This window comes from Vanellus vanellus, assembly GCF_965231255.1.
Source record: "Vanellus vanellus genome assembly, chromosome: 6".
Classification (NCBI taxonomy): domain Eukaryota; kingdom Metazoa; phylum Chordata; class Aves; order Charadriiformes; family Charadriidae; genus Vanellus; species Vanellus vanellus.
The window spans coordinates 33,142,756-33,167,170 of record NC_138911.1 but is presented as its reverse complement, the minus strand read 5'-3'; the positions used below and the strand labels follow the sequence as shown (position 1 = coordinate 33,167,170).

General features: G+C 52.2%; 1 protein-coding gene across 1 annotated transcript in view; it reads right to left on the bottom strand.

The window, feature by feature from the left end:
• Positions 1 to 7,419: 7,419 nt before the first annotated feature.
• SLC8A3 (solute carrier family 8 member A3) overlaps positions 7,420 to 24,415 on the bottom strand; it is a 119,122-nt gene continuing 102,126 nt past the window's right edge. The window contains exons 4-8 of the mRNA XM_082485352.1: positions 19,698 to 19,715; positions 11,030 to 11,154; positions 10,383 to 10,482; positions 8,610 to 8,885; positions 7,420 to 8,285 (exon numbers count right to left, since the gene is read on the bottom strand). Coding sequence (XP_082341478.1) covers positions 7,909 to 8,285; positions 8,610 to 8,885; positions 10,383 to 10,482; positions 11,030 to 11,154; positions 19,698 to 19,715 — 896 coding nt within the window. The 3' untranslated portion in view covers positions 7,420 to 7,908. The remainder of the gene's footprint in view (positions 8,286 to 8,609; positions 8,886 to 10,382; positions 10,483 to 11,029; positions 11,155 to 19,697; positions 19,716 to 24,415) is intronic.

The window sequence follows — 24,415 nt, the reverse complement described above, 5'->3', positions numbered from 1 at the left end:
CCTAACTAAAGATGAAGAAAAGCATAGGGAATTATAGACCTGATGTCCTAATATCCCTCTGTGAAAACTTAAAAGAGAGCACCACTGACCAAGTATTCTCTAGACAGATTTATAAATTTGTAAAAAACCCAAACAACTCTGGAATTGATTTGTTGATGTTTAGCTGAGGACAAATCGTATCAAACTAATTTTATTCTGTTCTTTGACAGGATAACTGGCCTCATGGCTAGGGGGTTCAGCACTAGATGTGATACGTCTTGACTTTGGTAAGGCTTCTGGCACTGTCCCAGAAGACATTCTCGTAAGCGAGCTGAGGAAACGCAACCTATTTAGGCTCACAATACATTGAGCTCAGTGTCAAAGTCAGAGAGCTTTCTGGGGAAATCTCTGCAGTGGCTGTCCAGGGTCCAGCTCTATTGAGGATTTTCATTAGCAGCTTTAGAAAATGACTTGACTCTAAAATTTCGCAGTGATATCCAACTGGGAGGGGCTGTGAGCACCTATGAAGGGTAGGAGTGGAATTCTTGATAAATTGCAGAAATAGTCCGAGTCAACAGGATGAGTTTCAGCAGAGAAGCAGGCGATGACCTGCCGTGAGGCAGCCGGTGGGAATGCGCAAACACAAAGCGAGACCCAGCAGGCAGCAATCCAGCAGGAACGACTGCTCAGAAGCTGGAAGACGAGAAAGTGAAGGACCTGAAGGGCTTTACCACATACAAAATGCTCTTGCGACAAGGTCAGTAATCAGTTGTTTTCCCAAAAAAACCCCACATTTGGGTTTGCTGTTATTTTTCTACCCAAGATGCTACTGAAGAAGAGGAAGGAATCAAATCTCTTTTGATAGCTTTTTAAAGAGCTTTTGGGACAACCATGGTGTTGATGGAGGCATGAAGGCTCTCTGTGCAGTATGCCCTAGTGCCAAGGAGGTAGCCAGGGGACCGTCTGAGAGCACTGTTGAAGTTTTTGTGTTGAGATATTTTTTTTCCCTGCTACATCTTTTCCATGCACCCAAGTTGTATGCAAATAATTCTCACAAAATGGGAGCAGTGTTTCTGTGGCAGCTTATTTTCTGAGACAACAGAGACATCTTCCTGAAAAGGTATTTATAACTTTACATCTTACACCCCTCAAAAAAAAAAAAAAAAGAATCTTGCTCAGATGATTTATTTCTTCAATTCACCTAGATTTCATACCAATTTCAAACTTCTTCCTAGACCTCTGTTATTTTTTATTGCATTCTTCAAACTGGGCCAATTTCTGAGTGCATGCCCAGCGATGAGCAGTAGGTAGATCATGATTTTTCCTTTAGCCACAGCTCCCACTCAGCTTGCCACATATGTGGCAATAGCAGCGGTACTGCCTGGGACATCGGTGAATGCTCACATTTAGGTGCAGTAGGAACATCTGATGAGCTCATCAACCTCACGTCACACCTGCCGGCTCCACGTCTAAGATAAATAACCACCTGAGGCCAAGTGTGGGGAAGAGCTCAAAGTGGAGAGGGGCCGAGGGTTTCTGCTGCTGGCAGTGGAGGCAAGTGTGAGCGACCCACCCCAGCTGCCTACTGGGGTGTCCAGTGAGCCTCGGGTGCTGTTCTCTCTCCACCACCGCATGCTGCCAGGCAAAGCACAAGTTCCCCTGGGCGAAGGCAGGTGCATATGTGTAGGGGGCTGGTACGTCTATTCTTGGTGTTAATTATCTAAATATTTTAAATAACTCATTTAAATACAGGGAGGTATGAAGTTCAACAAGGGTACTGCATCCGGGGAGGAATAACCCCGTGTGTCAGTACAGGTTGGGGGCTGACCTCCTGGAGAGCAGCTCTGTGGAAAAGGACCTGGGACTCCTGGTGGACAACAGGATGACCATGAGGCAGCAATGTGCCCTGGTGGCCAAGAAGGCCAATGGCATCCTGGGGTGCATCAAGAAGAGTGTGGCCAGCGGGTTGAGGGAGGTTATCCTCCCCCTCCACTCTGCCCTGGTGAGGCCGCACCTGGAGTACTGTGTCCAGTTCTGGGCTCCCCAGTTCAAGAAAGACAGGGATCTGCTGGAGAGGGTCCAGCAGAGGGCTACAAAGATGATTAGGGGATTAGAATATCTCTCCTATGAGGAAAGGCTGAGGGATTTGGGTCTTTTTAGCCTGGAGAAAAGAAGACTGAAGGGGGGATCTTATCAATGCTTATAAATACTTAAAGGGAGAGTGCCAGGGGGATGGGAACAGTCTTTATTCAGTGGTGCCCAGTGATAGAACAAGAGGTAACAGGCACGAACTTGAGCTTAGGAAGTTCCATCTAAACATGAGGAAGGACTTCTTTGCTTTGAGGGTGGCAGAGCACTGGCACAGGCTGCCCAGAGAGGTGGTGGAGTCTCCCACTCTGGAGACATTCAAAACCCGCCTGGATGCTGTCCTGTGCAACCTGCTATAGGTGACCCTGCTCTGGCAGGGGAGTTGGACTAGATGATCTCCAGAGGTCCCTTCCAACCCTGACCTTTCTGTGATTCTGTGAGGTCCTTAATCCCTTTCCCCTATGGAGGTGAGTTGGGACCCCTATCTTCTCTGCTGGGCGCTAAGCGGCACTGGCACGCACAGCTCCGTTATTAACAAGCTGGCTGCCGCTGGCACATGCACACAGATGACAACGGTCATTAAAAACATTTTTTTTCTCATACAATACTCCAAAGGTTATTCTTGGTGACAAGCGCTTTTCAGCTTGTGGCCAGGGCTGGCCAGGGCTCGGCAACTGCTGCTCCCATTCCTGCAGGCTGGCTCCTACACCAAGGTCAGGGCTGTGATCACTCCCTGGCAGAATTAACCCAAAAAAGCTTTTGTCTGTTTTTTTTTCCCCATGAAAGAAAAAGCAATTCCAGGTGAATGATATGAGGAACAACCTGCTGTCAGCTAACACCAACGTGCAACTGAGGATGGGCTGAAATTTCCTGGCTTTGAATGGTGGCATGTTCAAGCATGACCAGATCTCCTGGATACCCTTCTGTTACTATCTATGTCTGTCCTATTGTGCTATCAAGAACTGGATGATGGTCGTTCCTCAAAGGTTTCATTACCAACCCTTTATCTCAACAGTGTCCAGGTACAATAGTCCCGGGTGTCCTCCAAAATGCTTTCCCAAAGCAAAGTGCTGTGCTGGTGGAGATGTGCAGGTAGGCATCATTCCACCGCAGCAGTGGGCCAGGGTGGCTGGAGTCTGAGGTGGCACATGCAGTTGATGGGGGCTTCTCCTTGCAAATGGAGCTGTGAGGTGAGGCTGTGTTGCTGCTTTGGGGTGGAGGGTGGTGGTGGGGTCCTCCCGTACCAGGGACAAGAGGCTTACAAACCGGTCCAGCAGCCCCAGCTGTGGAATCAGAGGAAATGAGCATCACAGAATATTTCCGTGTTTAATTTGTGCTTGTCCAGAAAAGCCCTGATCGCACCAGCAACACAGTAATGGCCAAAAAGGCGACAAAGCCCATTCTGAGAGCTGCAATTGCCTCCTCCCTGCCTTAAAACCTTTGCTTGCTGGCTCTAGCAAACACTTCATTCTCACTGTACCGTGCTGCAGATGGTTCCTGATGCCCACGTACTCCTGTCTCTCAGCCCAGCTCGCTCTGGGACGGCGCCCTTCGGTCCTGGACCTAAGCCTCAGTGCTCGCGGGGACCGGGATGCTTCTGCGCAGCTATGGCAGTGAGCCAGCCCCAAAAGGGTCACACCCCCCTGCCTCCCCCACTCCCAACTCCCCTCCCCCCCCCTCCCCAGACCCCTCACTGAAGTCAAAGGCAATGGGTCCTTTGCCAGAGCAAGTGTGTGTCCCCAGGGCCGGGAGCTTGCCGCAGGCGCTGCCGGTTCATGGAGGGCATGAATCGGCTGACAGGGCATGGGCCAGGGAAGTGTCCCCCACAGACCTGCGGGGAGATGGGAGCGTGCAGAACCCAGTGGGGCAGTGGACTTTTTGTGGCCGGGCTGGTGGGCTTTGCTGAGCTCTGGCTGCCCTGAGGGAGCGATGTGCAGCACCTCCACCTTTCCTACAGCCCAGCTGGGGGTCCTCCCACCCTGGGTCTCCCCAGGCTTATGGGCTGCACCTTTGCTGCAGAAAGACGTGTGGGGATGGTTCTTGCACAAGGCTCACTGTAAAGGGGATTTTGGGGGCCAGGGTTCCAAACAAAAGCAGAAAAAGGCAGTCAGTGGAGATGCTGGGAGAGGAGGTGGCATGGTACTGGCTGAACACGGGGCACGATTCCCACCCAGCTTGAGTGGGACAGGTGAGTGATGCCTTTTTGCAAAACTGTTTTTTACCCAAAGGCTGATTTTTGACTGGCATCCACACAGTGCAGCATCACCTGGATGGCAAAACCCGTGGGGTGCTGGGGGTGGCCCCCGTGGCAGTGGAGTGGGAAGGCAGCCAGTGGGTACCGCTGGCCCCACACCATGCGTGGCCCCTAGACTATGTCCCCGCGCTGTGGAAGTCTCCAGGGACAAAGGAGCTCCTTTGATCTTCAGGACAAGAGGTAACGGGCACAAACTTGAACTTAGGAAGTTCCATCTTAACATGAGGAGGAACTTCTTTACTTTGAGGGTGGCAGAGCACTGGCACAGGCTGCCCAGAGAGGTGGTGGAGTCTCCCACTCTGGAGACGTTCAAAACCCGCCTGGACGCCGTCCTGTGTAACCAGCTGTAGGTGACCCTGCTCTGGCAGGGGGGTTGGACTAGATGATCTCCAGAGGTCCCTTCCAACCCTGACACTTCTGTGATTCTGTGATGACCTCTGCTTTTCCCTCCTGATGTCGGGGCACGTTATTTACCCTCAACAGGAGCAGCAACGGGGCCTCGGCGAGGAGCGGGGATGGAGGGGAGAGGGGGGCTGAAAGGAAGGCCTGTGCTGCCCAGAGCACGATGGCTGCCGAGGGAGGCCAGCGGCTGTCACTGTAGGCTGCCACGGGAAGCTGGCGGCAGAAACAGCGGGGAAGGAGCAGTGACAACAAAACCACCAGCAAAACCTCCTCTCCGCCATCCAGCCAGGGGCAAGCGCTGCGGGGTCCCCCCAGCAGTACCGAACCAGAGGGCTGGTGTGGGCAGGGGCAAACCAGCCAAAGACAGTGCCACCAAGTCCAGACACCCGCCCAAAGGAAAAGAGGAGCAAGCAGATAGCTAGACCCAAAATAAAACATAAAAGCCTTAGCAAAAGAGAAATAAATAAATAAATAAAACCCCCAAAGGCACCAAACTTGCTTTTTTTTTTTTCCAGCTTGCATATTTTTTTAATGAAGTAAAAAATGAAAATAAAAGAAAGAAGCACTCCACGGGTGTTGGCGGCCTGGCGCAGATCGCCCTGGTGCATGGAGGGCACTAAGGTCCCCATGCGGTTGGCACCCCTGGCAGCCAGTCCTCCTCCCGCGCCCCCTCCCCGAGGTCAGCCGAAGAAGGAAGCGGATGAAAAGCACGTGGTGGGTACAGCACAAGCAACAGAAGAACAGCACGGTAGCTCCCCAGGCTGGGCTTCACCCGGGGTGGGTGAGCTGCCACGGGTAAAATAAGAGCTCAACAGACTTCATATGTCCAAATTAAAAACAGCAATGGTTGATAACAAACCTTCCCCTTGAGAGCTGCACTTTAACACCCCCCCTCCCCCCCACCCTCCAGAGAGCATCTGAGGGGCTTTTGTAATTTCTCTTTCAGTGTCATCCGTGTGGGTGACACTGGTGGGCAGCAGCGATGGTGGCCAGCGGTGGCAGCAGCTGCTCTTGGTGGCTTTTGGCACAGCCGGTGGCCATAAGGACCGGCAAGCTCGGTGGGAGCCTGGCCCCGGGGTTTCTTGCCTCTTTTTCAGGCCCTTTCCCAAAGGCATGGCAAAGGGAGGGTGCGGAGGCAGGAGGACGGATGCTTCTTGGCTTTAAACCGTTGGGCTTTCACCCACGGTGGGCTCCCACCGGCAAAGCTCCTGCTGCTCCTCTGAGAAGGATCCTTCTTCCCTGTCTTATGTGTATACACATTTATATAGAGATATAGATATCTTGATAAACATTTTGTATGAAAATAAAGACTTCATCTGTGTGTTAAGGACCATCACCACTCTCATCTAGTCACTGGCTATAATGTTACACCTCTGTTTTGTCCGTGGCGACCTTGTTCCCATTGCTTTTTTCCTAACCTGCAGCCACCTCCTCCCTGCCCCCGGGGGCAGCAGAAGGCACTGCAGCAGGCAGAGACGTACCTTTTGGCAGCCCCTCTTTTACGCACTACCTCCCAAGGTTTGGCTTATTACAGGGAACTTTATGAAGAAAATGCTTCCTTTTACAGCACCTCTTTCTTGATAGAATAACTTATATCTTCATCGTGAAAACACTTTACATGGAGTAAAGTTTTAACATCCTCTTCCAGGGCTCTCCATTAAGAAATATGGTTCTAGATAGCACTGTTTATATAGATATAGGTATAGTTTTTATTTATTTTTATACCAACCCAACATTTCAATTTGCAGCCATTGATGTAATTCATGACATACTCTCATGGTGGGTTTTTGTTTTGTTTTGTTTTCCTTAAAAAGAAATGCACTTCAAATGAAAAGGATGCCTTTTTGTCTGTCTGGTCTTCCTGAAAAGTACTCGAGATGCTACAGGAGTCCTGACGTGGGTGGCAGTTTTTAAGCCTGTACCTTTCAATGGCCTGAAGACCACCAGCAAGATGCAGGTGCCGTGAAAACGGGGGTACCAAAGGAGTGAAAGGGGCAGCCACGCCACGGCTCGGGGTGGGATGGCGCTGGCAACAAACGGGCACGCTATCCGGGCTTTCCTAAATTCATTTCCACCTCCGAGCAGGAGGCCCACGCAGCAAACCCACCGCCACCACCACCTCCATCCCAAGGAGCCGGCACCACTTTCCCTGGCCCCCTTGCTCCCCCAAGGGCAGGCTATTCCTGGGTAGCCATTTATTTCTTTATCAGTTGTAAATTAACATAGTTTTCTCTCCCTGCAGTACCACAAGCTCGAAGTTAATTATACAAAGAGAAATGCCATAGTCAAAATATACATGATACGTATTATATTAGAGGGTTGGGGTTTGGGGGTTGTTTTTTTGTTTTTTTCCTCCTTTTTTTCTTAGCCCAGGCAGGTGATTGAGATGCTACATGCTCCAGCCTTTGTCACTGAATGTACGTGTGTCTGTGTGTCTGTGTTTGTATTAAAAATATATCAGTCTTGTGATGTTCTTAAAAAAGAAAGAAATGGAAGGCGGTGAGGGAGGAAACGGGTAATAGTGAAAAAGTTCTTCGACTGTGTCACAGTCTTTTGTGGCTTCAAAAAATACACGTTTTAACTCCAGCACTGATGGCAGCTTGAAGCTTTAGAGTAGATTTTTATCATTTTTGTGTTTTAGTAGTAAAAAAGAAAAAGAAAAAAACAAAAAAACAACCAAGCAGCGTGCCCCCCCAACACAAAAAGCAACAAGCAAACAAAAAAAAAAAAAAAAAGGAAAAAAAATCAGATTCCTGATCAGACTTCTGCAACTCCCAACCAGTAAAAATAAGAAAACACCTCCTTACAGTGGAAGGGTGCTCAGGAGGAAAAGAGACAAGCCCCTGCAGGAGAGGTGGCCTTTGGAGATGGCTGAAACTTCTTAATCTCATTGAATGGGGTCAGTGGCTGGGTTTATTGTGTTTTGTTTTGTTTTGTTTCAACACTTGCCATTGTTGCTTTTTTTTTTTTTTTTGTATCATTTTGGGTTGGTTTTGTTTGTTTGTTTTTTTCCCTCTGTGATGGTTTTGCCTTTCTTGGTGCCCAGCTGTCCAACCGTCTGGGCAGTGGTGGCCCCCGATGGAGACCCATCCCTTCTGGTGAAACCGTGCTTCCAGGACTGGCGTCCGGTGAGGTAACGGAGGAGGGGGGGTCCCTCCCCCCCGGTGGCACCGTCCCTCCACCGCCTAAAACCCCTTGATGTAGCAATAGGCCTCCAGCGTGGCGAAGAGGATGTACAGCAGCCAGAGGCTGACGAAGAGCAATGTTGTGGCCACTTTGCACCCCCGGGGGCCACCCAGCTCCCCTCCAAGGTGAGGCCGCCGGCGGTAGAGGAGGACGCTGATGCAGATGAAGGCGAAGATGGTGAAGAGGGTGACGGAGAAGGCCAGGGTGCCTGCTGACACCTGGAACTCCTGCCCCTGCGATGCCCAGTAGATCGCTGCCACCGACCACGCCAGCCCAATGCCTAGGAAGACGTTGACGGCGTTGCTGCCCGTGACATTGCTGATGGAGGCATCAGCGTACACGTCCTGGATGGCCGCAGCTTTGCTGGCGAAAGTGTCTGGGGTTGAGGAAGGAGGAAAGAGAAATCACTGGGGGTCCAACAGGAGAAATGGGCAACCCTTCATGTCTGGGGCACAAGGGAGGTTCAGGTATGACACTGGCCGGGTTGGGACAGGGACCTCTACTGGTGCACACCCTCCCTTCCCGTGTCCAGGGACACCATGTTGCCACTAAGTGGGGTGCAGACCTTGCCTGGGGACAGGGTTTTCTGGAGCCCCTTCCCAGCCTGAACCCCATCCCATGACAGAAAAACTTCCCTGGGACCAGGAGAGCCACTGGAGGACTTTCCTCCCACCCAATCCCCTCCCCACAGCCGTCCCACCTGGTACAGAAGTGCCGAAGGCGACAAAGACGACGGCGGTCACCGAGTCCTTGAGGCCAATGGTGCAGCCAAAGTGGGAGGCAAGGTCACCGATGACAGCTGTGAGCATGCCAATGATGAGGATGGAGACAACGAAGCAGGCCCAGCCATTGCAGTACTCGGTGGGGGGCACACAGGCAAACAGCACCTTCCAGAAGACGGTCAGGAAGTGCATCACATAGTCAAAGCAGGACGGCAGGCGTTCCTCGCCGGACTCATCCTCGTCCTCGTCACCCGCTGCAAACAATGTGGAAGGAGAGGTCCAACACTCGTGATGGGGCAGGTCAAGATTACTAGGGTGGGCCGCAGCCCATGCTTGGCCCCCCGCCCCTGGGCTCCAGGGCTGCTACTCTCCTAGGACAAGGTGGCATGGTGCCGGCCATGACAGTGGGCTCAGGGCACACCAGGTCCTTCAGTGATGGGTGAGGCTTGGCAGGAGGAGTGCCCCCTGGGACACCCCAGAGCCTGCGGGGCTGGTGAGTGGCAGAGCGGTACGTGGTACCCACAGAGGGGCAACCCCATCCCCGTCCCGCTTCCCATCTGCAGGCAGTCACATAGTATGTAGTCAGCCTGTGGAGATGACTGTTGAGGGGCACCACGAAGTCACACAGGCAAGTGATGTTTTGGGGGGTAAAATAGCAGAATGTGATAGAATTGGGAAACTCTTGGTCCTCCTGCACCAGGGCATGGGCTGGTCACCAGCAGCACCCCAGCAAGAAATTTCTCATCTGTGTGAGGGTATCAGCAGCAGTACTGCAGCCCCTTGGAACAGTTAGTGTGGTGGGCCAGGTCAGCCCCAAGGCTGGAAGCACTGCTGGTCTTTGTGAGGATACAGGACGATGGAATTAAATTAAAGGATGAGAAAGCAGGCTTGTTTGCTCCAAGGATGGAAGTATTGTTTCCACAGAAGCAGTTTCTCTTAGTTGCTAGAATGAAAAAAACTGAATACCCCGCCTCTCACCTTCCATGTCAGAAGAAGCCCTTGTGGCCACTAGTGACAGCTCCCGCTCAACCACCTGCCTGCCTGCCTGCCTGCTGCCTGTACTACAGCTGGGTGGAAAAACACCCTTTGGGAAAGATGCCAAACCATCAAGGAAAGGTTCAGAAAGGTGCCCGAGTGTCATTAATGGCATGGACATGCCTAAAATGCCTGCCCCACAGCTACCTGGCCCTGGAAGCGGTGAACTCTCTCAGGCTCCCCAGGCAACAGCTGGCAGGTCTCTGGGCCTTTCCCTCCACCAGCTGCTGTCTTCTGGGGCAACATCTGCTGTCCAAATGTGGTAACTCTCCCTATTCCCAGAGACTCTACTGGCCGTGGCAGACAGGACATCTTCCAGCAGCAGGAGCTACCTGAAGAGGAGAGCACTGGGCACACCAGGAGCCAGCAGCCCAGCCAGGATGGCATGGATGGGATTTTGCTGCCTGTATGCTGGTCATCAGACCACTGAAGCAGCAGGAGCACTGCCAGTGGACATAAAGTCTTTGAAAACTGGCCTGCTGGTTGGCTCCACGCCAAAATATGGATCTCCTGGACTCCCATCTAATGCATCTGCAAAAGCCTGGTATATGTGGAGCAGAGGAGCTCTTTGGACTGGCTTTGCTGATGGCCACCATGCATGCAACAGCTGAGCATCACTGACCAGGCAGATGCCGTTTCCTGAGCCCAGACAGATCTCATCCCAGGCCACATGAACCCTACCGAAGCTGGTGTGGGTTTTCTGATGACCCCCTCACCTGCGCTGACGGTAATGGCCTCCATGAACTGGTCCCTCCAGGAATGTGTTCCTACAACCAAAGCCAGGTTCGTCTTCTTAATCAGCTTGTCCACAGTACTCTGTCGTGGGAATAAAGATGCAGAGCAATTAAACCGGCTGTTAGTGGGCAAGGCTGATCTTGCAGTGCACTGTGGTCTCACAGACCCTTCCCAAACTGTGGAGGTGCAACAAGCACTCTCCTATCAGCCAGACAAAGCCATGACTGCAGTTGGGCCCACCTTCTCCCTGGGTAGGCTGACTAAAACCTCACCAGATCCTGCTTGTTTGCCACCCCTTACTTCAGACAAGGTTCCTTCTTCCTTCAACCCTGCCTCACTAGAGACAGCTTTGCTCCTGCCCTCTCCTGCCCACTGGCTTTGTCTGCTTCCAGCAGGGCTCTGGGCTCCCTTGTCTTCCTCCCACCTCTGCCTACCAGCAACTACATCCCCTGGCATTTCTTGTAGGCTTCCCCCACACCTTATTGCACTGCATACTCCTTTGCCTCTTCCAGCAGCCCTTTCCCTGCACATGCGGCCATCCCCTGCCTCCTTGGTCCTGCTCTCCATGGTTGCTCTTCAGTGCCACACGGTTTTCCCCTCCTGGAGGATCCCTGGGACAACTACTGACCTTGAACTCATAGGACTCCTCAATGATGACTTCTAGTTTGGGATGCTCGCCGAGTATTGGTTTGCCCATCTCTGCAATCCTCTTGGCTTCCTCCTCTTCAACCGTCAGCTTTCGCTCAGCCACCTCTGTGAAAGCAAGGTCAACACCAAGCTGTAGACACCAGCCCTGGACACCACAGGGTCTTGTCTGCAGGGCCTGAGCGTGGGCTTCTGCAGCCTTTCGCTGCTTGCTAAGCTCACACAGCAACCGGGGGGAGTGGTGGGGTGCTGGACCACAAAAACAAAGGGCCAAAGTTTCTGAATATCATTTAGTCACCGAGAACATACAAAACATGGTTTTAATTTAGAAAAAAAAAAAAAAAAAGCCAAAATGTTTCTTCGGCCTGCATTGGTGCTCTTGTATGACATGCCCTCCCATCATCCCTGCATCAGCCACTTCCTTGGTGAGACTGAGGTACCGATTCATTCTGCCATTTGGCATGAGCGTCCTTTCAGACAGCTTTAATGCCCTGGCACATGTCCTGGTTTGAAGGAACAAGAGACGGGATCTTTTTATTCCCTTTTGATTAGAAAATCACTGTTGGCACCCTGTGCCACTCAGCGCTTGATCTAACGCTTAGACAGACACACATGCACACAGGTACATGTTCCTCACGTTTGGAAAAATGAACAGCACGAAATAAGTCAGGAGCCAAGTGTTTTTTTTCTTTTATATTACTGGATGTTTAGTTTCTGCTGGAGGAAACTAAACCGGGACGCCAGGTCAGCAGCATGCTGAGACGCCCGTGCGTCAGGTTCACCTTGCTGATGCCCCAGCAAACCCAGCGAGGAACCCGGGGAGGTTCTGGTTGCCCAGATGGGAAGGAGCACCCCAACCAGCAGGAAGGGTGCCCTGGCACTGTCCCCAGTCTCCTCTCCCAGTCACACACTCAAGTGTGCCGATGGGCTCTCTGAAAAGCCTTCACATCTCAGGAAAGAAGCTGGTTTTCCCCTGGCCTTCCCGTGCCTGACCAGTCAGGGCATATGAGCTGCAGCACGGGGCCCAGATTAGGAGCTGAAGCTCTGCAGGGCTTGGGAGGGGTATCACAAACACAGAGCATCTTGTTTTAGCTAAGCAGTGGGCCAGATGTTACCCAAGGTTTCCTGTAGCGTTTACAAACAGCCCAGGTAATGCCTCACATGTGATCAATCCCATGTGGGCTCCAGCAGATCTCACACTTCACACTAAAAATCACACAGAAATTATCAACTCTCCATGAAGTCTAGTTAGACACCCTGGCTTCTCGTCATCAACCCACCTGGATTGATTGCAAAGACTGTAAGCCATGCAAGACCTGCAGAGTTTCTAAAATATATAATAACTCCTGTGGCAGGCGACATTATTATAACCCGTCACAGAAGCAGAAATAACTACATCCATCATTTGAAACCAATGACGTACATCAAAACCATCACTGCCTAGCTCAAAGACACTCTACTCTGGATTTGGGAATCCCCACAAGTTTACAAATAGCGAGAGAGGGGAGCACAGCACCTGGAGAAGACAGCCAATGCTGCCGGGCAATGCAGGACGCCAGAGGGGTAAGGGGCAACTGCAGGGAAAGGCCAAGCAAGCAGAGGGGAGGGGACAGCTGAGCTGGAGAAGTGCAGAAACAGAGATGGAGATGAACCTGGACAAGATGTTCTGCCTCGTGCTACACTTGGGAGACATGAACTGATAATCATCAAGAACAAGATTCAAGTTACTTATATTCACTTGAGCTGGAAGTTAGATGAAACATATGTCTCTTTTTCCGAGACAGAGACCATGAAAGTCCATTCTCTGCTTCTACCTGGAAGTGTATGAGGATGTCAAGCTGTATCCATCATTGAAAATGCATCAGTTGCCGTACCACGTACATCGGCATCTCCTATCTGAGCTCCACCGTAACCTGAAGCACAGGGGAGGAGGCACCCTCAGCTCTGCAAGGCCCAGCCTGGCAGATAAGCCCCGTGCATGCTGACGTGTGCTGACAGTACTGAGCCGGGCAAAAGCCCAGCAGCCATCCCAGCAGGGCTGCAAAGCCCGGACTCGGTGACAGCCTGGCTCACTACAGCCTTCGGTGGGAAGTAACTACATGAGAAAAGCCGTGGTCGCAGCTGGCGGCATGGTCCCTCGGGCTCTCGCTCAGCAGCTGCAGCTGCACAGCGCGGAAAGCAAATGCCTGGAATCCGAGGAGCCACCCCGAAAATGGGGAATATCGGGCAGAATTTCCTTGGCTTGACAACCCCAGGAGAAAACATGCAACCAAGCCTCAGTCTCCACTTTAACTGATTTGACAAAAGCGTGGTAAGACACCACAGAGCCTCATGCAGAAATCAGCTGTCTGGGCAAGGCTGAGCTGCAAGCAGGTCCATAAGCCCACGCAGTGCAGAACGCCTTCCCCTCCCCACAGGGAGCAGTATCCAACACGACTTTATCCCAGAACTTTGCATCTTGCTCAGGCTGGTTTATGTACCCGTGCCAGGCAGGAGAGTGCAAGACCTGAAACCCTCTGAGGAGGAGGAAGACCTCCTGCATCTCTTCTGATGGTGCGCCAGGCCCAAGGCTGTCGGTCAGGCTGCACGGGAACGCCCGTGTCCACGGCCAGAGACAGGACCTTTGGCTGCTAGCAGGTGGCTTTGTTGTCTCTGCAAGTCACTTGCAGATCACCTACTGATTTGATGAGCATGGCAATCACTTGCCAAGCAGCTCTTAAGAGTAAATCAAGTGTCACGTCCATGTCCAGGAGCAGACAGATAGCTCTAAGCCCGGGGGCTGGATGCAATGTGAGCGTAGGACCAGACACTCCACCGAAGCGAAGGTGCTGGTACTTACCACAGCACTGAAGGGCTGTGGGACTTGTGCTGTTTCACAGGGCACCTTGTCAGCGGAAGAGGTGCCACCAGAGGCACCTTCAAGCCCTAGGTAGGCCACTCGTGGTGAAGTGACAAGCTGGCCATCGATGGAGACCTGCAGCCTGCTGACAGCATGTCCACCGAGACATGAATAATGGAGGCCCTGCTGTCACCATGCAGCTCCTCTGCGGTGAATACAGAGAACCGGGGCGCAGAGAGAAGAAACACGGTTGCCCAAGAAGGCACGTCAAGGATGTCCTATGGGGGCAGCTGACTGAACACCACTCCCAGGCTAAGTCTTTCAATGTCAGCTGCAAGCAAACCGCAGGAGAACAGGCACAGGCAGCATCTCCAAATGGGTACCTTGCAGAAATGTTAATAGAGGAAGCTTGCAGATAATGAAAAAAGGAGGTAATTCCTTCACGCCTCATTAAAAAGCAGGCACATGTGTGAATGTGCAACAGGCAAGCAAAGCACAGAAATCTAACAAACTTCAAAGGTGCATCTGAGAACATTTAACCTGCCGTCTTATTTTCACGGAGCCTCTGTCCTAACGTCGGAGACAAACATAGATTGCCATATGCCAATATTGTGCTGGACCTTGCCCAACGCACTCGTGCGAGTGACCCATAGGTGCCAAACACCAGGCTGCAGATTGTCCTCTGAAGTTAAGGCAGTGCCCGTTGTGGCAGGAAGGACGAGGCTTAGGATCCCAGCTGACACGTCTCTGGCCCCAACCTATACTCGCCCTACAGTTACGGGGGAGAGCTAAGCACCTCCAAAGAGCAATACAAAGCGCCTACATGAATCCGCCACTTCTCCCCACCTACTGTCTAGGACACCTGAGTGCCCTGCAGCAGGAATCCGTGCCAACCTCTGCCAAACACCAGACCCCAACCTGAATCTGCTCCAGGCCTGCGGGGTCTGTCTGTTCCGATGGGATGCTGCGGACTGAGTTGAGCCCCGTGTGTACAGACCCAATGGCTGAGAGGGACTAAACCCTCGCAACATCCCAATGGCAGAGCACATTCCCACCGTCTCTGCAGCAAGCGTGGGGCATGCTCCCACGCAGGGTATGGTAGCCACAGGCCCCCCCACCTCCTTGAGGGACCCGATGTAGGGACGGGGGTCTTGGAGGGCTCCTCCAGGAAGCAGGGACAGGGCATCGGTGTGGTGCGTCACACATCACCCCGGTGCAGTAGGCTGAAAAGAATACTACCAAGGACTGTGATAAATAAAACACAAGGGGCCGGGGAGGGGGAGGGAGAGACAGGTTTTTAATTTGGAAGGTCAAGTCTGTCAAGGTGAATGCTGCCAAGCTGCAGCTTAATTATTAACTAGCCTGATTTCTGTTTGTATCAGCATCAGTACCTACTTTTCAATGCGGATTGCACCCTGGACTCCCTCTTGTCAACCCCAATTAAGCCTGATAAGGACTGGCTATCCCTAGCAACAACAGGCGCTTGCCAGGACCTCCTGGGCTGCCTCCACCTCCTCCCTGGGAAGGGGAACGTGGGGAGAGAGGGGTCCCCTAAACCCTGCCTGCTCTGGCACACAGGTGTCTGCTCGCAACCTGTCATCTGGGCTACCGGAGCACGCACGGGCTGCTAAGGCTAGGCAAGCTGGGGCTACTGAGCCACAGGGGCTGCACCAAGGGACTCTGCTCCTCGTGCCAGGGAGCCCAGGGGTAAGAGAGGAGATGCTACAAGCGGGGGAGATGAACGGGTCCGGTAAGATCAAAGGCTGGGTGGGATGAATGAGACTGAAGTCTGCTTTTGCCCAGGCTGTAGCAATGGCCACAGCTGACACCCGCCAGGCGCTGGACCCAACGCTTGCCTGCAGGAAGCGAGGAGAGGTTTTTGGTTAAACCTCGCTGCGCTCTCACTTACTCTGCCTCATTCAGGGTCAGCTAAGACCCTTAAAGGTAGGACAGACGAGCAGGGGGCAGCAGGTCCTGGTTATGGTCCTGCCACCACCATGCTCCGCAGCCCTGCTGGGCATGTCCCTGCCACGCTCGCTCTGGCTCTCTCACCTGGACCAGAACGACCCATCCTGGGACTTAATCTGCAGCTATTTTCAAAGAGCTTTCGGACCTACACATGGTAGGCAGTTTCCTGGGCTCAGAATACTGTAAGCAGATCCCTTCCTCCTCTTATTTTTTTCCAGGGTAAAGGGGAGCACCGAGCAGCGTTCTCACATCGTGCATCGCTCCTGGAATTGCTCTGGACACATCGTAAATCAAAGTTAGATAAAGCCCGTTTCCATGGGGTAATCTGGCCACTACACCTGAGCTGGAGCAGACAATGGGAAGGCCCCGGAACACCGCTAGAAAGGTAGTACCCATCACCTAGGCAGTGCTGCAAGGCTACCAAACAGCCACGGACCAGTTTGTATTCCCTATCACTTGCTGAATAAATTGGATTAAAACCAGCAATGTATTCATGAAAGATTGCTATGAAGGCCATTTCACACCCCTAGAGCTATCTCGTTTCCATCCATTTCTAGGGCAGGCATGTATCTGCATGAAGGTCACCCCTTCTGGGGACGGCACTGCTAGGAAGAAATTAAAACGACAATTAAAATGGGATTTTTTTTTTTTTTTTTTTTTTTTTGCGGCTCGATAAAATATAATCCTGGCTAAACAAAGTAAACAGTGAGCATGAATGAGTTCCACTCTCCAGAGTGCTGTCAAGCCGTCAGTCACAACTGGGGAAGACTGCTGGCTAAAAGACACTCTGGCTTTTGAGGTTAGCATATGGATATGCCCTTTACGGAAACACATGCACACGCGCAAGCACCGGCAGCCCAGGCTGCTTTCTAAACAGGGAGGAATCTGCTTACTTAGCCCTGAAAGCTATTTTTGAGGCGTGATAAATCCCATATACGTGCCCCAGCGTCCTTAACGCTAACTGGGAAACGCTGCACATTCATGAGAAGGAGGCTGAGGCACAACAGGGCTGGGAACTGCGCATTATTCCACTGCCGGCTCTGCCGTGAGATTGCTGTTGACACGACCGTCCCCGACAGGCCAGTCAGCCGGCGCCTCTGCTCCCCAGTCTTTCCCACTGCAAAGTGGACCCATGAGTTTTCATGCATAAGTAAAGAAACATATTTCAAAATATTTTCGAATATGTGAATATGTGGAAATGAAGGTAGAAAAGTATCTACTGTTTAGATAATTCCTCATCCCTTTAAAGAACTAAGCCTCCTGGGCCCAAAAACTTGCAAGCCAAGGCTCTGCTCAGGCTTTCAGTGACTTTTGCAAAGGCTGGAAAGACCACCAGAGCAGCTCGTCCACTGCTGGCAATGGCAGGGACAACTGGAGTAGCTATGCACTTTGGTATCGAATATTTACCTGTATAGAGTGCACGGAGAGATCATTGCCAGTGCCAAAACTCAAGGTTATGCATCAGAGTAGTTAAAAAAAAAACAAGTTTGACTCTCCAGTCACTCCACAGCCACCCCGTACTACTGTGGTCCTCTGCAGCCCCAACAGCTGGCACTGGACACTTGGCCAAGAGAAGCTTTCAAAAGCTTTGCACAGCCTTGCTGGTCTGGCTCAGAGAGATCGTTTGGAGGAAACAAATGCTGCGCTGACCCCGTGCCAAAGGCTGTCCCCTGCCCCGTTACTTTGCCACTTTGCCTTGCCTAAAATTCACAGCCCTGTTTTCCCAGGGCGGGCGGGGGCAGAGCCAGGATCTCCCATTTACCCCCAGGTAAGGGCTGCTGGGACAAGAGAGATGTTTTCACTTGGGCTCATCCATCTGGGCATCCCAAGGGGCTTCGGCAAAGAGACGGGGCCACCACAGTGAGCGGGGGCTGTGCCGCTGCTGGCCCCGCAGGGGATGCCGAAGAGGTGCCACAGGAGGGCAAATGTCCCAGGGCTGCGGAGGAGAGCCAGGGTGCCCAGTGCTCCCAGGGATGCAGCCCCCGGGGAAAGGGGCACTGCCCAGGAAAAGCTGTGCGAGCTGCTCCCGGAGGGAAGGCACGAGGAACGTGACCATGAAATCCCACTGAAACATTCAAAAAAGCAGGTTGGGTTTGTTTTGTTTTGTTTTGTTTTGTTTTTCCACAAAGATTCCTGCGCATCTGTGTAATCTAAATCTAACATGACACGGACTAAACGAGGACGTCGCTTCTCTCCCTGCTGATTAGCCGTGATTGCCGCTGAGTGACACTCCAGCACGTGCCTCTGCGGCGAGTGGGGCTCTGCTCGCCGGCCAGCCGCTGGCTTGTAGCACGCGTGGGGGCCGAGCACCGAGAGCTCAAACCGTCGGCCAAGCACGCACTGTATGCACAGAGGGCACCCCGGGGCAGCCCGGCAAGCGGGGGCACCCTGGGGCAACCTGGCAACAGGGGGGACCCCAGCGACCGCCCCCCCTCCCAGACAGAGAGGAGGCTTTTCTTTCTTAACCGGAAAGCAACTTTCCATAGCTGGTGACCAAGTTCTCCAAGAGCGGCTGCCAAAAGCAATCAGGCTGGATCACAACAGAGCGAGGAAAGTTATGTTATTTTAATAGAAATTATTTGGTTCCCAGGGTTCTGATCAAATTAAGCAGCTACTGAATTAAAGCAATGAAATTACTGGGAAGGAGGCTGTGCTCAACTTATTTCCAGTCCTCCCGGACCTGAAGAAGTAACAAAGGAAAACGTCCAAACCGCTCCGAGGAGTTTTCCGTAAACACCCTAAGCTGATATTTGGGGAGCTGGGGACTTCTGCCTGCCACTAGCAATTTCCTAATTAGCCCGCTATCCGATGGGCTCAGGCCATCCCTTGCGCAGCAGATTTGGCATCCTTCGAAAAGCAGCAGAGACTGAAGCTTGCGTGGCAGATGCTGCTCCTTTGATTTGCAGCACGGCTCAGGCGCGATGAACGCTTTGGTTTTCGGCTCTGCTTGCAAACCTGTCAGACTCCAGCTCCTCTCTGCACTCTGCGTGCCCGCCCTTATCTTTTGACAAATGTTTCTTTAGTGCAAATTCAACTGTAATCATATCTGGAATTGGAGGAATAAGAAAAATACAGGAGGCAAACATCGCACCGCAGTGGGATCAAGAGAGCCTGGCGTAACGGGGATTTCGGGCAAGGAAGGGGGGGAACTTAGTATTAATACACGTAAAAACCTGCCACGGGGAGAGGAGATGAAAAGTGGAGAGGCAGAGCTGAGGGTGAGAGGGATGATCAGGTGCTGATGCTGATGCTGATCCTGCTCTGGCAGCGCTGCCCTGGTGCACCCCTGGGACCCTCCAGGGCGGGAGGTGAAGAGCACCCCGGTGCATGCACTGAGGGGTGATGTGTGGCCAGATCCTGCATGGGATGGGGACACTTAGAATCATAGAATAGATTCTATTCTATGATGGGGACACTTGTGCAGCCCGGCACCCTCACCCACCCCAAGCAACACCACCCCGCACCCCAGGAGTGCTACCCCCCTGCAGAAAATCCCCATGCTCCCCAGTTCATCAGCACAACCCCAACCCCAGAGCTGCCCAAAGAGAGGGTCGAGCCATGGCCCTGGATCAGTAAGAGCTGCGTGTTCTGCTTTGCAGCCCTGGCTGGGTCATCTCCTGCAACCCCGGGGAAAAATCTGGAATATGGGGAAGGCTCTTCGATGTCAATCAATCACTGTCATGTTCTTAATGCATTGCTCTTAACTAGTTCCCGCTGGACGTCAACACCATGAGCTGGGGTTGTCTACAACACAGCAAACACAAACAGGGGTGTGGGGGGGTGCTGACTGAAGGGGATGAAAACAGAGCCAGAGCGGGCAGAGGAAAGGAGAAAAAGCACTTACCTTGGGTGAGCAGCAGGGCTGTGGGGAGAGAAGAACATGAGAAAGAGAGGGAGAGAGAAGAAAAGAGGGAAAAAGTTAATATCCCGGGGGAAAAGCGGTTTTGCAGATGACAGCTGTCAGCGAGCAATGGACGTGGCGCAAGGCAGCGTGCGAGCTCGCCGGGGCTGCATGCCGGGCGCAGGCTGGGGAGCAGACCCTGCGGCAGTGAGATGGGGAGCAGGCTGGCGAGCAGCGGGGAGCTGGCTCCCCGAAGTCCCCCCCCAACCCCCCAGCAAAGGCAGAGGGATGGGATGCAGGTGGGGAGTAGCGAGGAGGGGAAGGGAAAAGTGGGGGAGGATGGTTACACTTGCCATCGGGGCCTGATGTGACCCAAACTGACCTGAAGGCACGGGGCGGGGGTGGGTGGGGTGTATGTGTGCCCCCGCTTCAGCCAGAAGTGTGTGTGGTTGTGACGGGGCTTGACACAACTGGGGAGGCCCTGGTAAACCCATGGGTGGCTGAAAAGAGAGGGCGGCCGGGAGCCATGGGCAGTTCACTGAGAAGAGCATCATCAGGGGAAGGTGTTGAGAAAATGGGTGCTGGCCTCCAAGTGTGAAATGCAACAGTGGGTAATGCGGCCGTGCATCATCCCCTGGGATGCCCTGGCTCACCTATGCCTATCCTGTGCCCCGCAGGTACCGCTCCCAGAGGGTCAGGGTGCTGAGAGGAGCACAGGCACTCATAAAGCATCACCGCTTTCACTCCCCCCGGCTCCTTGCTCCCAGCCGCAGGTTTGCCCGACAGTGCTGCACGGGCACATAATGTGTAATGTCATCCCGGCGGGATGCAACTGCCTCCCGGGAGATGTGACTGAGCGGTCCTGCGAGATTAGAGGTGGGAGGAATGGAGGAGAAGGGGACAAAGGTCCTTGCAAGGGATGACCTGACCCTGACTTTGTGTACAGGCACAGCCCAGCCCTCTTTCTGCCTTGGGCAGTGACCTCCTGGCCCTCCCTGCCTTGATTTACCCACTCCCCGGAGCTGTCACAAAGAAACATCTGGTTGGATACCTCTTAAGTGTTATCCCTAGAAATCCGCAGCCTGCATCCAAGTTTCAAAATAACTTCAGGAGAGTATAGCAAAAATTACCAAATCTGCTTTGAGAGGGGCCAAGCATCAGCCCCATGCCTTAGCTTTGACTTCTACCTGTCCTTCAAACAGCAAACTGGTCCCCGAAGACTTGGTTGCATGCGATGACGGTCTTGTAATTACTAACACTTATTATCATGCACTTTTAGTCTCAGAAGCTTAAAACTCTGTACAAAGACTGAGTCAGTATTAACAGCCCCATTTGACAGATGGTGAAGCAAGCAGAGAGAGGCTAAAGGGAACATTTTGCAAACTCAGAAGTGGGCTGGAGTCCAAAAGTGCTAATTTACCCAGGCTTGCCGGTTCAGGCCTCTGAAAAGCAGGCATTTCTAAACAGAGGCACCTAATTCTACCCGTGCTGGTTTGAAAGTGATTTCCTAAGCGATTTGTCAAAGGTCGCACAGCACATCAGCGGCAGAGCCAGGGAAAGTAATCCCGAGCCCCGGATCCCAGTCACATCTCTGCTCCGTCGGGCAGCACCCCCAGGCACAGCTTTCCCAACAGCCTGCAGAGAGGCACCGTCCTAGTGAAAATCTTCACCCACCTATCCGTCTCCTCAGCTGCAAATACCGTGGGCACTCGGGAAGATCTCCCTTGTCCGCGCGGGCAGGTAGAGGCGCAGTGCAAGGGGGAGGAGCAGTGAGGAGGCTCCTTGCTGAGCATCCCTCGTGCTTCGGGGTCAATTCCTTTTGAGTGTCGAAACCCTTTGGGGGAACCATTCATGAATACGTTCTGCAGCACGTACAGTGCCACAGAGCCGTGAGAAGCAATGGGATGTACGACCTGCCCGCGCCACCTCCTGTCCTCCACACAGCTCTGCCTGGAAGCCTCCAGCAGAGCCTGTCACTGCCCCTTGTAGCAAGAATCTCGAGTCTCCTTGTAGCTCTGTCCTGCTGCAGCTCCATGCTACCCTGTGGCCTCCTTACAATTCCATGGTCTTCTGGTCCTCCAGACAATGTGGGGAAATTTAATTTGCCTTTTGCAATTACAAGCATTAGTACAATGGGTCGATTCGGTGTTCAAATTTAATATAATGAAATATTACTGGGTCCCTGAGCTACTGCGGTTATTAAAAAAAAATCATTGGTTCCTCATGTTTTTTAAAACTGTTATTCTAGTGCTCTGGGATTTGAGTTTATTTTTTTCCCCATTTGCTTTCGAGCCTGCAAAAGAACTATTTTTCTCCCTTTCACTTATGATATGATACATGAATATTTGAAGAAGCCTATAAAGCTATGAATGAAACACCAAGAATACAGCGTGCAGAAAGCCCAGGGATTATTTTATCTTTATATTTCTGAGTGAATGCTGTGCATGCAAGCAAGAAAATGATTTCACGGACTAAAGCTTCCTTCCTGCACATGCATCTGCTCATGTGCCCTTAGCCCTGACCTCTGATGTTTCCTGACAGTCCAGCTGGGGATGCTGTACCTGTACCAGCCCCGCTGATGGCCCCTGTGCTGTTCCCATCCCATGAGCCTCCCTCCGCCGCCTGGGCTGCATCCCTCCATCCCTCCATCCCTCCCCAGGGCACCTCTCCCCCTCCTGCAACTCCGGCTCTGTGCATCACACTCCCCGTGGGGCCAAGCCAGGCCACCTCCATTGCTGTTGGCATCTCAGGTAGTCTCAGAGGCTTGACATGCGTATTCTTACAGGGAGCTGCTAAAATTAGCTCCACAGTCAAATCCAAAATAGCAGTCTCAAGTACCCCTCCCCTAACCCTTGCATGACGTGAGCGCAGACACGCATCCCTGCCCACAGACAGGTTAGGTGATGCTGACTCTCTCAGGGGACCCAAAGCCTTCAGCTCTGGATCCCAGTTCCTCCTTTACTGGGATTTCTCTGCCCTTCAGGCCTGTTTTTTACTAGGCAAGGTCAAAATTGTGTGCGTGAACTCTGCTTCCCCTGCCACCCCTGAAACTGGGCAATTTAGACCTGAATTTAGCTGCTAAAAAAGCCAATTACTAATAAACAATTTCATCTGCGTGTTTTCTATGTACTTTGGGGTGACATCCTGCTGTGACGTGCATGCTGGTGTGGGGTACAGATCAGGAATGGAATTCCCTCCTGCTTTAACTCTACCGAGGCCAAGGAAGGTTAAACCAAGAGGAACCAGGCTTGGGATGGGAGCAGAAATGGAGCAATCCTGCAAATCCTGTGCTAAATGCATGTCCCGGTCTTTTTCTAAACAGTGAAATACCTTTTTTCTGCTGTTTACCTCAGAGAGAGATTTGACCATGCTGCATGCTTTATTCTGAACTCATTCTTCATTAACATAAATCTTTTCTAATCAATATCCCTAAAGACTCCAGGAAGCCACTGCGTAGATAAGAGGATGCTCGCTACAGGCCTGGGATTCCCAGAGCGAGCTGAAATGAGGGAGAGGAGGCTGGATCTTGAGGAGATCCCTCAGTCACACATCAGGGCAGTCACAGGCAGCAAAAGGCAAGGAGAACAGATCGTCTGCTCCCCTGCGCGCACCCAGAGGAGCTCAGTGGCCACGCAAACCACGGGCTCAGTTCCCCAAAGAGGCAAGGATGCCCCATCTTCCAGATGTAACTGTCCACAGGCTCTGCCTCCAGATTTGCTCACTGAGGTGAGCAAAGGGTTTCCCTAATGGACTGTGAAGAGCTATAAGCATGTTTTTTTTATAGGCTAAACAAGGCAGAGATTTTGCAGCATTAACCTGAATGCTGTTATTATTGAAGTCAATAGCAAAGCTCTCGCAGACGCCAAGAGACTCCTCTCCATCAGGAGAATCAGCAGCGTTCAGCTTAATCACAGAGCTGCAAGCAAATTATTAAACCTTCGGGGAAGGAGGTAACAGCAATCTAACATTTCTTTGTTATTCCCATCAGCAGCTGATGGAAGAACGAGTTTCTCAGCATCTGCCCAGACTTCAGAAATCTGCAGCACATATGCTCACGTATCGATGCAGCTTATCTTATGCAGGCATGGACTTTTGTACCAAGTCACATCATTTCATCAATATTTTGCTATAGATAACTTGCTGGACCAATTCAAGCTAGGAACCCTTCTTCCTTCGCAGTTTAATCCTTACTCGGCGACTCCCAGCCACATCCTCCTCTGGGGCACAAAGCCTTCCCGTCAGGGGTGCTGACACTTGAGTAAAAGGAGATGTGTTATGAGATTTGTCCACACCAATTGACTCCGCGCCGGGAGGGCTAAGAGGACTTCAGACAAAATCTTTGCAAGCCAGGTCATGCCAGCAAGCTGTTTAATAGTGTTCACCAGCCACCTGTGCTCCACTTTCCACTGAAGTCGTATCTTGTGGGAGACACGCTTTCTGAAGCAAAATTTTGCATTGAAGGACGTCGGTCCCTTTTACAAAGCGTAACCCTCCAGACTCAGCCTTCACGCACCAGCCCTGAGGTTGAATCTTCCACTGCTGTGCCACAAGCTGAATTCTCATGAGCAGACTCCCAATTGCCCTTATGAAACATCATTTTCCAAATGCTATTCTCACCGTCATCTGGTATCAAGTGAAATCTTCCGAAGTAGCCTCACTCGCCATTCAGGCTCCATCAACACTAAGGTTAACCACAATTTAAGCACAAGACTGACTTTATC